The sequence below is a fragment of the Nelusetta ayraudi genome, unplaced genomic scaffold, assembly GCF_046127955.1.
Source record: "Nelusetta ayraudi isolate G7.1 ecotype Tasmania unplaced genomic scaffold, CSIRO-AGI_Nayr_v1 ptg000135l, whole genome shotgun sequence".
NCBI classification, from domain to species: Eukaryota; Metazoa; Chordata; class Actinopteri; order Tetraodontiformes; family Monacanthidae; genus Nelusetta; species Nelusetta ayraudi.
Window position 1 is genome coordinate 22,439,300 of NW_027466185.1, and position 13,153 is coordinate 22,452,452.

Consider the following 13,153-nt stretch of genomic DNA (forward strand, 5'->3'; position numbering starts at 1 on the left):
CTCAGCTCGGTTCAACAAGGTCGACACTCATCCAGCAGCGGCTCTCGACTGTGTCTGTCTGTCGTTAGGCGACAGGATGAGCCCCCACTGTAAGCACCTGAATCCATCATACTGTTTGTTATTTATTCAAATGTCAGTCTTAACCTTCGCCAGTGATTGATTCTAATCACTATTTCCCAGGAAAAAAAAAAAAAAAAAAAATTCAAAGATACGGAAGTCTATCACGATTAAATAACTGCTTTTCTTAAAATAAAGTAGAAAACAACAACTGCTCGTAGTTCAAAATATCATCGAGTTGCTGTTATGTTTTTTTGAATGTCTTCAATGTTTTTTTTTTTTTTGTTACCCTTCTCTCATGATATTGTGCTTTATAGGTGAAGGGAAATAATATGATTACAGTTTGCACAGATACGGGCTTCTGTGTACTAATGTCTCAAGCGTGTTCCCCTTTGGGACCAATAACGTCCATAAGAACAGTGTGTCATACTGTTTCTCTTTCATTTTGTCCCAACACCAGCGGTGCACAGCCCACTCTGAGGTAGCTGATATATTCTTGGAATACTAGAATCTGAGCTGGCTGAGTTTTACGGCTCTGCTACAAGATTTCTGTCTCTCCTGGTGTAAAAAAAAAAGAAAAAAAAAAAAACCCAGACTCTCCGACCATCCGTCAACCACCGTCGACCGTCCAACACTGCCCGCCTACAAACCTCGGCAGACATTACCGCCCCCCCACAAATCAAAGTGCTTTGCGGCCCTCCTCCTGCGAGGAGATCACATCTCTAACGCCCGCGCCGCTTCTCCGTCGCCCGTAATTCTCCGCAAATAGCCCGATGGAGAAATACAACCGTCGCATGGAGTGAGAGATTTACACACGCACACACTCACACGCACACACACACACACACACACACACACACACACACACACACTCCAAGTGCTGGACGTGTCGAGCGAGAATATTAACGCCAATATGACGCCGTGAATCACCCCCAGCCTTTCCAAGGAGAAGAAAGCTAACGGCTAAACCGTCAGAGCAGTGCTTTAAATGTCGGCCAAGGTGTGCGGAGAAGAAGCACTTCATGCTCTCTCTACCACCTGTTGGACTCCGAAAGCCTCTCTGGTGCCGATAAAAGTCCCGCTCCTCTGATCTTACTATTTTTTTTTCTTGCCCTTAAGCTCGGTCCCCGTTTCAATATTTACCACTTGAGCTGTTAGCAGTTTACGTTTAAATTCTCAGAAGTTCTGAGTTGAGATTCAAATTCCCCTCCGACTGACAGGTAAGTTATGTGCCAGGAGCAGAGAGTGGAGGGAAGGGAAATAATTAACCTTGAAATAGGAAGCAGATTACACTGGGTGGAATTAACAAAGTCCATTTGACAACAAACTGACAGCTAGCGGGAGGTAGCGCTGCATAGCGCGCAGGTGGCTCTCACAGCAAACGCGCTTCGGGGCCGCGACTGCCAGCAATAATAAACTCAATTTACCGTCCAAACACAACTCAGGTTGGAAATGTTAACACTCCCAATGCAAATATGCATAGATTTCCCCCCCTGATGACAAACAGATGAAACAGCTGGCGCGGCGCTACAGAGACTAAACAAATGTGTTGTTTTTACGTTTAGGTAATAATTTCCTGTCGGAGAAGAGGAGAAATAACAGCGTGTCACCGGGCGGATCGGGTTTTGGACACCCTGGATGCTGCGGCTAATGGAGAAGCCACAGAGGAGCCGTTGCGGAAGATGAATGACATTCGGCTGAAACTTCTCAAACGTCGCCAGGAAACACTCTTTGGTTGTGAGGCAGGATGTTTTGCTCGTTGCACACTTTTGCCATTACTATTTTTGCAAATCAGCCAAAATGTTCTGCCTTGAAAACATCACACCATGCGGTAAATTAACCTTGACATCAGAGAATTTTTTTTTTTTTTAGAAATTTCAAAGCGTGTTAAGGTGAAATCAAATTGAACAACTTCCTCTTAATGATGATAAAGTCTGCTCGCTCGCGTGGGCTGGTTTGTCAGAGTAAATGCACAACATTATTTATGGAAACTCATTTTCAAAAACTTGTTTTAAAATTTACTTGAAGTTTTGTGGGATCGCACAATAAAATTGGGATTAGGAAATGAGGTGAGCAATTTCCCCAAAGCAAAAAACAATCAAAAACAAAAGCTGATATATTGCAGAATAGTATTAACGCCAGCATGAGGCGGTATTTTGGTTTTTGGCAATTATTGAAAAAAGACAGATTTTGTAAAAGCGATCCAACAAAGTTTTGGACTCAAAGCCGTTATGCGAAACCGCCTCCCAGAATCCCCTCCTACACGACCGCTCCACCACACGCGGTGTTTGTCTTTCCGCTTTAGCTTCCACGATGCGTCTTCTTTGCGTTCGATCGTCGGCAACGTCATCGAGTGCGAATCACATCGGCCAAAATTCACAGACCCCCGATGACGGACGGCGTGTTCACATTTTGAAAAGTCGAGCGCTCGAGCTTTGCGCAAACATTTGTGATGGAGAACCCAACGAGGGAATATTTTGTTTCGGAGGACAGAGGTCTGAAGAGTGCAACCAGTGTGTGAAATACAGGGGGGTCCGACCCCCCGATTAACCCACGAGACCCCAAGAAAGCCTCCAAGCAAAATTTAGCTTATTTTTTTTTTTTACATATATATATATATATATATATATATATATATATATATATATATATATATATATATATATATACACATATATATATATATATATATATATATATATATATATCAATATACGTATATACATATATATCATTGTCTTTAATGGTCACTAAAATGTCTTCAAGATCATAAATTCTCAAAAACATGCATGCTGCATGCAGGAAATTTAGATTGGTATTGAGTAACAATCAGGAGGATGGGGACAAACCCCCACCTGATATACTGACGGATATTTTACACACTGATTGCGAGTGTGGGTCATGTCTCACCGTCTTGTATTCCTTCCACGTCCTCTGGAAGTCCAGGCTGCCGTCCTCCCTGCGCTGGATGACCGTCCACCCCCCGCCGGCCGTCTCCATGTTGCAATACACCTACACAGAGGAGAGCGAAAATCAGCCAAATGAGAGAATTGAGCAGATTGAGTGGGAGGAGTGTGGGAAAGCCGGCGCTCGGACGCTGATTGCACCCACAGGCCTTTGCATTTTATCGGTTATCTCGAGTCTCAAATAAAGATAACCCAGACGGTTTTCCTAACGAGCAGGGGGAAACATTCCGACGTTCTTTGGCGACTCTCTCGGCGGCATTGACAAACAATGGGAGGCCGAGCGGACGACTGCTGTCGGACGCTCCTCGTCCTGCTAGCGGGTCATCCTCAGGAATGCCACGCACGCAAACGCGTCCTCGCCGAACCCGACGAGCGGCTCCCCGGAGAAGTTCCTCGTCGGGGGGGGAGCCTCGGCACCGCAGGATCAAACAAGCAGGGGGTCGGGGGTGGGTCCCTGGGTGCAGCGTTGCCCCTTGACCCTTCGGACCCGGATGTGTGAAAGCCGATAACGCGAGTCGGGCCCACCGTCTGCAGAGCCCGCGCCTTTGTTTTGAAGCGGGGGGAGGGGTGTGTGTTGGGGTGGGTGGGTGTGTATGTGTGTGTGTGTGTGTGTGTGTAGGGGGGGGGGGGGGCGCTGGATCAGTGGGGTGGAGAAGGTCCATGGCCTGGGTCGGCCCACACAGCTGAACACACATTGGACGCGGCCTGGCTATAATTAAAAGAAGAATCTTTGACGAAGCTGTTTTCCTGGCCCAGTAAGAAGCTCCAGATTGGTAGCCTGCAAAAAAATTGCAAAACTTGCACGGGGATTTTAGCAGATCTCAACATCAAACAATATTAATTTGCACTATAAAAAAAAAAAAAAAATGAAACATGGATTTTTGTTATTGGGAACTCTGAATGATGCCATATCCATGCTAAGAAAAAAAACACATTTTCTTTCCCTCGTTTTTGCAAAATGTGGAGTCGCCACACATACGCAAGCACAAACCCGACACTGGCCTCACCCCCCCCCCCACTCTCAAAGCTGCCAGGCTGTATTTTAAGCCCTCCGCCTCAACGCTCCTGCTGCAGCTCGCCGCCGTCATTCACACCCATCACCCTCCATCAGGGGCCTTTGGGCGTCGGAGGGCAGGTGAGAGCCGCCGCACGAGCGCTGAAAAAGTCAATGTTCCCCCCCACCCCCCCCACATGCGTTCAGGGGGCCCGACAGCTGGCTGTGAGCTTTGCACCTTTCTGGTCTCCTGGGGGTTGATCTGGATGTTGTAGACCCCGTTTTTATGGACGCCGGCCTGGTAGAGGTCAGCGCAGTCGCGGAACTTCTTCTCCTCGTCGGCGACCTTTGTGCTGTTTGGCACCACTGGCGGGAGGAGAACGGAAAACAGCGTCAACATTCTTCCAGCGTCTTTCGCGACCGCAGTGGCGCAGAATAGGGCACAAACTATTGTCATAGCCGGTTATGTGACAGGGCGCCGCCACAACTTGTTATTCCAGCTGTCTTATCCGACCCAGTTTCAGGTCTTTATTTTCCACTCTGGGGCAAACACAAACACTGAGAGCAGCGCATTTGCCTCTTTGTTGGAAGAAGTGAAATGGTGTGCACTGAACATACATAATAATAATAATAATAACAATGATAATAATAATAATAATAATAATGATAATAATAATAATAATAATAATAATGATAATGATAATAATAATAATAATGATAATAATAATAATAATAATAATAATTCCATATTTTTTTCACATGTACTGTGAAAAAAAAACTAAAAGTCTTCAAGTCTGAAGACGAAGCTGGGCGACGAGGCCTCACGGCGAGTATTTCCTGACAGCCACACCAAACCTTTGTCAATCACCTATCAGCATGAAAGAAGATGAAAAAAAAAAAAAAGAGCCAATTCATCGGGACGATGCCTCACTTGGCGAGGAGGCCCGTTGCCTCCGACGCACCAGCTGCATCCATTTCCATCTGCGGATAATTAAGGCGGCACTATTTTGAAACCAAGCAAGAGGGCCGAGGACAAAATACTACAAGCTATAAATTTCAAGTTCCTGTTATAACAAGTGGTTTATATTTACCTTCCGAGCCCTTGTTATACTGATGGAAATTCCTTCCGATTTTTTGCCCCCCCCCCTCTCCCTCGATCCCCCCTCCCTCCCTCCACTCCCTCCTTCGCGCCGTTTATCTCGGTTTTCACTCTGTTGTTTTTACTGTTGGGACTGTTGAGTCAAAGAGGGCGTCTGCTGGAAAAGTGAAATGTGTCAGCGATGCTTTAGCCTCCACTTTGATCCCCCCCACGACCCCCCCCCGATACCCCCGACGCCCCGACCCCGGTGCACGAAGCCCCTCCCCCACCCCAGTGGAGGCCGGCTGCTGCTTGTTTGGCCGCGCTTATCGGAACATTTTGACAAAGTATTGGGTGTCGGCGACAAGCACCCCCCGCCGAGGCAGGTTGACAGGGTTTGCCGCTCTCAATTTGCGCCGTCAGGGGGTCAATTGACCCCCCGCCCACAGGGCCGGAGGACAGCGGGGCGCATTAAGGAGGCCACGGAGATCACCACAGGGGCTTCCCTGCCATTCCGAGAGCACAATCGGAAAAGTTGGCTCTCGACGGCGAGAGCAGGAACGCCCAAAAACAGCTTGCCGCCGGGCTCGAAAAATATTATTTATATTTCTCTATTATTATTATTTATTTGCTGGCAAACATTTAGTGGCTCAGCGGGGACTCGTTTTCGGTAGGGGGTTCATGTGAAAAGATCAGCGGGGCTCGGGGTGTTTGCATAAATCAGTACACTTGCCAAATGAGACCCAATACTGAAAAAAACCAAAGGGAGAGTGAGTGATGGAGCTAAATGGAGCGCGGCCGGCACATCGCGGCTCCCACGCGGCTACAATCCGTCTCCGAATGCCGCCGAGAATTGGAGCGATCCAATTTATGTATATATTGAAGGGAAAAAAAAAAAGTTAAAAAAATAAAAATACATAAAAAAAAACAAAAAAAAGTGGGAAGCAATTCCCAGGATACGCAGCGCCACCAGAGAGCGTCACTTTTAATTCCCACAGTGTGTTCCCGGAACAATGGCGCGCACTGTGTCTTCACATGTCGTCTGTCCTGGACATGTGAAGAGGATTGCGGTTCTGGATAATGTGTCCCAAACATCTATCCCACTTCCTTTACAATACTGCTGAGAGAGAGAGAGAGAGAGAGAGAGAGAGAGAGAGAGAGAGAGAGAGAGAGGGAGAGAGAAAACGCTGCCGATGATGAACGATGGTATAATTGCACCCAGCGGATGGAGCTTTTCTAAAAATAACACAATCGGGAATTTATATGTGAACCATAGCTATAAAAGCACCACTGTCGCTCTGGATTAGGATTAAGAATTCATCTTTTGTCTTTCAGCCTGACCGTCACTGGCTGTGATAATGGCTGTTTTCAATTTTACCAAGAAGCGGCAGAGTGAAGGAGGACAAAAAAAAAAAAAACACCACCCATGGAGCCAGCGATAGTGCGCGCGCAATAAATTAAGCCACACTGAATAAAAGTTAGATTTATGGTCCCACATTATAGCCATTTTAGATCATCTTTCCAGAACTCCAGTAGGGCAGCCTTGCACAACCCTTATATTTAGCCCTTTGTTTACATCAGCAAAATTTCTCAATTTCTGCTTTAAGGGAAAAGTGCCTTCGGTGACGTCTGTAAGGGTCAATTTCCAGAGTAGATTTTTTTTTTAAAGGCATGTGTTGGAACAAAATGCACTTTTCTAATTTCTGAGAAGTTCACCGACTGGCTGGACGTTTTATTATCAGGAAATTTTGCGAGCATATGGGACCTTTAACCGCTTGACTGAATGCTTTAAATTGTCAGGATTCCTTGTTCGGTACTTTTCTTCTGCAAAGGTCACTGGGGCACTCAAAATAAATACACGTCCACTTTTAGTGGTAGCAAAGCACGCAAACTCATTTTGGTGAGCAAAGCGTAGAAAAACAGAAAACAAAGGAACAAACACGTGAAAAAGCGGCAATTTTGCAATACTGCAATTAAAAACAAATCTGGCCTGGCTCGTGTAGCGCGGTTAAAAATACACACAAAAAAAAAAAGAGAGAAAAGTTTTATGAGGCTGTCAACTGGATCCATTTTGTGCGAAACCCTGAAGTAATTTCGTCTGTCGTCGGCTCTGAGCAAACGATTGTAATGAAACGATGAATCTTGTTCATTTTGCCGTGCGGCGCTATAAAAACGGAACAGCGCTTGGCAGCCGTGGGTTTCGGCGCTCCAGATCTCGGGTCAAGTGCCGTCTACAACAGTGTTTGGCTCGCTTGCGGAACCAGCGAAGTGCGGAGAGTGATTGAAGCCCAAACGAGAGCATGTGGATGTATTGTAAAAACTTCAAAAGAAGGCTGGTGGCTACGTCTCGTGTCCAAAGGAGGAAAAAAAAAAAAAAAAAAAAAAAAAATCTAAAATAAACCTTCAACTAAAAGCCCGGGTAGAAATGTTTCCACGTCTTCAAGGGCAAAAACGCTCACTTTCGACAGCAGGGAGACGTCGGACAAAGCAAACAAACAAAAACCTCGACAGGAACACGTGGTCATGTGATCACCCAGCGACCCCACGCACCCCCGCAACTCCCATCTCCCCCCTCAGGAGCCATTACGTCCTGACTTATTGGAGCCGGGGTGAGAAGAAGGCGAGACCCCCTGACCCGCACACCAGCCCGAACCTTCATCAGCGCCGCCGAGGAGGAAAAGACCAACCACAGCGGCGGCCACGTTCCATTTCTATCCCCTCTCATTAAGACCGCCACCAGTCACGGGGAGGGGGTGGAGGAGGAAGGGCGTCCTGCTACACCGACCCTGCTGACACCAAAAACACGGGGAGAAGGTGACGGCTTACAGGGAGCGACGTGCTAAAAAAAACAAAAAAGAAGAGCTTGTCAAAGGGGCGCAATCCCCAAGATTCCACTCGCTGAAAAGCAGACTAAACAAATTCAGAGCAAACACGGAAACCTCCGGCAAAACAAACCCAGAGCATGTGCTAATCATGCACAGTAGTGAACCGCTCTCGCTGGCTTTGACTTTGCTGTCAGAGGGTCTCAGTGGGAACCTCACAACTGACGCGAGCGTCTCCACCCGCTCGTTTTGCGTCCCAAGTGAAGGAGGTAAACGAGTTCGCTGCGTTGGACTGGAAACGCGAGGGGCTCTGAAGCCGCACTGGGGTCAAACAGGAGGTTTCCCCAGTATGGTATTAACGGAGGGCGAGGGGGCAGAGGAGGAATAAAGCCAGTTTGTCGGCGTTCTGGCACGACGGACGATTACCAAGTACAAGCACGAGCAGCGGGCGTTTGCGAGAGAGGAAAAAAGGAAGGATAACAAATTAAAAAGAGCACCACGCTGGTTTACAAGAGAAGCCGAACCTACTTAAAGAGTCGCACGCCGGGTTACAAAAAGAATCGAGTTTCTCTCTTCGCGCCGCCTCTGCTGATACTGGAGTTCAATAGGCATCGCTGAGTCTCTCCCCCTGCGGATCGAGTTGACAGAACCGCGGCCATCACGACGGGAAGATTTTGAAAAACTCCTCGACGTATCGTAGAGGCAACATCTGCACGATTTGAAAAAAAAAAAAAAAAAAAAATGAAAAGAAAAAAAGGCCAATCAAAAAGAAGTCGAATGCTGCCTCACGGTTCGAGCGTCGAGGTCCAACCCGCAAAGGTTCCTTTTGAACTCTGCGGTTATTTTTGGGGGGGGTCACCCGAGAAGCGCTGCTGAAAAAAATTTGGCCCAAACTCGGACCAGAGCAACTACAGGTATACTGTTCTCCTCCACTACGTTGAAAGACAAACACGGAACTCGCTCCATCTGGCCGGATCAAGGCTGCACACAGAGGACGTGACCTGCGTTGCATTAGGATTTGCAAGGGGACGCAGCAATCAGCAGTTCTGGCTGGCAGGTTATACTGAAGCTAAATGCTAACGTCAGCCGGCGAGTCAATGAGGACACAAGTTGAAATTTGCGCAACTTTGTTTTGAAGGTCCAGTATGTAATATATGACTTATATTTATATATTTTAGTCTGGTAAAAGCTTATTATACTGCCCAAAAGTACATTAATTAAAGTGTCTTCTCGTAGTACAATAAGCAAGGGTGCATTTTGTATTTAGGGTGAATGCTCACGTCCTCAAATAAACCAATAGAGAATAAGGTCGACGAGGTATCCAGGTTTGGTTCCGGACGCCACTGTAGTTCACTGGCATGCTCAGGAGCGCCAATAACAACTCAAGACTTTGCTACTTTCAGTGTTCAGTTCACATATGAAAGAAATAATGTTCAGTGAAGGTGTAACACATCCAAAGATGGTGAATGAGGCTGATTAAAATGACTAAAATACATACTTTTCTTTTTCATGTGACAAAAATACGCAGTTCAAGTACTCACTAATTTGTGATGTCACAAAGGACACTGTTGCCACTCCGATACCTCCACCAGGTACTGCCAGACGTTGTGAGGGTAAAAACAGAGGGCTAAATGAGCTGTTTTCTTGAGATGTGATGAGAAATTACACTTTTTAAAGGATTGTTGTTGACTTAGGAGAGGCCGTGTGACCTTTTAACCTTGCACGGCGGATGGATCACACCGATTTCAACTCTAAACCCTCGCCCACCCGTCTTGCTATACCCCCAAGAGAGCGATTCTTGATTTCGCAACCCATCCTCTTCCTTCATGGAGAAACAAGAGGAAAGCATGAGAGAGGTTGCGGTGGGATGAAACTCCGAAGAGGCAGCGCCAAGAAGAAGAGGACAAACCGCGGCCTGCTGAACAGATCAGCTTAAATGCTGCCACAGCGAGTTCAGACGATTTCAAATTAAAAATAAGAAGAAAGTGAAGACTTTACTCAGACATCATAGTCAATGGACTTACTTTTTCCTGAGAAAGTTAAACCTGGCTAAGCTAGCAGCAAACTTTGACCTCCTCTTTTGAAATGGTTTCAATTGGCTCTTTGCCAGATGACACAAATGTAAAGAAATTCAGGGCAACAGACACCATCTGCTGTTGTGCCAGATTCTGAGGTTCTAAAACCCTCAACGCGTGAGTCTACCTCCGTCCTTGGAGCAGAGGTTGAGCAGGTTATGGACCGTGTCCATCATCTCCTGCTGTTGTCTCTGCAGGGCTGTGCTGTTTCCTGTCGCGCGGCTCAACTGGGCTTCCAGCTCCCTGATGACCCCGCTCTGGCTCCCCACCAGGTCCTGCAGGCTTCCCTTCTCCTGCTTCAGCGTCTCCAGCTCCTCCTGGTGCCGCGACTCCATTTCTGACATCTTCTGCTCCAGGAGACTGCAGCAGGAGGAGGATAGAGAGGTCGGGGAACGTGTTTGTTGCGAAAGACGGGGAAGATGTTAGCGATTAACGTCTTTCATCGCCTCGAAATCCTCTGGAAAGTGTTTTGTTTTTGTGGATTTTTAATGGATTGGACATTGTTTTTGTTTTGGTCTTTATTTGGGCGGAAACAAAGACCTGGTTACATAACATTAAACCTTTTGGCATTTTAAGTAGATGTTTTCTTTTTTTTTAAAGCCACACTGGAAGAGCAAGACGAGATTCATGCTGTATAGAAGCAAGCAATCACATTCCAAAAGTTTCGATGTTCTCTGTCGAATAAAACAGATAAATGGGGGAAGGCCAGAGTTCCCATAAAACTGGAATAAAACTGGAAATAACAGTGAGGCATCTGAGTTTGGTCGCAGTGCGTTTCCCACAAAACGTGAACTTCATTGCTCGCGTTGCTCCCCCAAAGTAAATAAATCAGACTTTTTGCTTCTGCACTCCTAACATCTGACAGAAGATGTAGGTCAACACCGTCTCATGAGCTTCTGCGAGCTGGAGGGATCGGCCTGGTGCAAACGTGAAGCTCCGAATGCAATGAAACCTGTCCAACAACACTCACTGGAAAAGCATTGTTTGGTGCATCTTGGAGGGATTTACTGAAGATGGAAGTCAGACACCCCTTTAATCACGATGACACATATAACAACATCCAACTTTGGAAAGCCATCAGTGAGAGTCTGTGTCAAACTGTGGACGCTGTTTACCTGATCCCGAGGCACAGAAAAGGAATTATGTTTCGTTGGTTCATCTCTATTTGTCTGAAGATTCCATCCTGCATTTCAGCTTTTTTTTTTTTTTTTTTGTTCGACGTCCAGCGGTCTGTTTACCTGTTCTTGTCATGCAGCTTGCTGATCTCATTGGTCTGGATCATTAACTCCTTCTCCAGCTTGTTGGTGGAAAGAGAGTTTTCCAGCAGCTGGATCTCTAGTCGGGATGTTTGGTTCAGAACCTGCAAAAAAAAAACAGAATTAGAGTGCAAAAGAAAACATGACGACTCCTCACAAGCTGTTTGAAGTCAAGCTTTTCTGATGCAATTGAGAAAGCAGGGAATGCAGAAAACAGTACAAAACTGCATTTCAGCTTCGCTGCTGGGATTCACTCTGCAAACGGTTCCTTTTTGCAGTGCCACTGCTACCTTCACCTCCCCCTCCCCCACCTCAAACTCCCCCACATAAACATTTAGTGAATGCTGAGTCAGAAACCTCAAAGACTTTGGAAGGGATGAGTATACATAGCGTCGGTATTGTTCTTGGCCACAGCTCTATAAGCCTCATCAGGGGCCAGTCGGACATGAGATAGCCGGGCTAATGGAGTGTGGAATAGAGCCTGCAGGATGTGGGGGGGCACAACGTGGATTGGCTAATAAGGAGCGGTGGAGAAAATCTCCCAGAGGCCTGGTCTTGTCTGGTTTTTCGGGATGTGTCATGGCACTCCGTGGAAATTTATCTTGGATGCTGTCATGGACTCGCGGCCCACTCGTGGAGCGCAGACTGGTCAATGACGCAATTATGTTTTGACTCCAGCCGACCACATCATTTTGCCCAACGGCACCTTTTTGGAAGAGGCTAAAAGCTGCAGAATTTACAACGGGAAAAGCGAAGGCGGCGCTGAAAATGGTGGGAATTAACACAAGAAAGATGCTAAAAATTCTAAAGCGAAAACAGGGTGTTGTTTGAGATTTAAATGCCAAATGAAAATGATCCAAAACAAAACAGAGCAAATTGGCAATGGCATTTTATGGTAATGGCATGCAGCCATTGGTTGCTTTTGCAATTGATTAATATAGTATAATATAATAATATAATTATTATTGATTATGTTTTGCTATAGTGAAGCAAAGTAAATGATGCGATCATGTATGTATATATATATATATATAGTTCCCCAATCAGTAGTTAATCGATTCATTGTTTCAGCTCTAGTAGTAATTTAAAATGGCTTAATGGCATTTTTCAGACGCAATAAATCCAAACTATGAGAAATAAGACTACAAGAAATAATCCAATGATACACAATAATCAGCATAACATGACTAGTCAGCCACTTCACACTTCAACGAACAACCATCAACCGCCATCGCACAGCTGAAAGTGCAATGCCAAAAAACTATATATGTCTCTATCTCATTTGCCCTGGAGCAATATTCCAGAATTAAAAACAAACAAAAGAAAAACAACAGCAAAGCATCCCAGAGTCCTTACCTGCGTTTCCACGTCAGTCAGTTTGCGCGTCTGCTCGGCCGTCTGGGAGAGAAGGTTGGTGCCCATTTCCAACATGGCCGCCGTGTGGTTGTGCACGGCGCTCTGCTGCAGTTGAGCCATCTCGGCCTTCATGCTCTCCTTGATGTAGTTCTCGATCTGCGAAACACAGCGAGAGGCAGAGGAAGATTGACGGGACTGATGAGAAAAGAAAAAAAAATTGCTGAATCCACGCACGGTTCAGTGTTCAGCCAAATTTTCTTGGCGCACCTCGTGTGATTGTACTCCATACATAAATATTAACAAACCAGCACATGCTCAACAGTAAAACTGTGTGACCCAACTCCCTCCCCCTCCTCCCAAATAATAAATGTAGAAATATTTTCAGCAAAACGAAATATCACGGACGCTTTGAAACACAACATGCCAGATCGCTTTTAGATAACTTCATGTTGAGTCCTGCCGCAATTTAATTGGACCGGAGTGATTTCAAACTCACTGCCTGCAATCACAAAGCCCTGGCAAAAAGAGAGACGTTTGAAAACAAGATTA

At 46.1% G+C, this 13,153-nt stretch overlaps 1 protein-coding gene across 1 annotated transcript in view; it reads right to left on the reverse strand.

Moving 5' to 3' along the window:
* The window catches only part of angpt1 (angiopoietin 1), a 58,506-nt gene that overhangs the window by 21,970 nt on the left and 23,383 nt on the right, over positions 1-13,153 (reverse strand). Inside the window, exons 2-6 of the mRNA XM_076011275.1 lie at positions 12,605-12,760; positions 11,231-11,352; positions 10,120-10,352; positions 4,256-4,383; positions 2,968-3,069 (exon numbers count right to left, since the gene is read on the reverse strand). Coding sequence (XP_075867390.1) covers positions 2,968-3,069; positions 4,256-4,383; positions 10,120-10,352; positions 11,231-11,352; positions 12,605-12,760 — 741 coding nt within the window. The remainder of the gene's footprint in view (positions 1-2,967; positions 3,070-4,255; positions 4,384-10,119; positions 10,353-11,230; positions 11,353-12,604; positions 12,761-13,153) is intronic.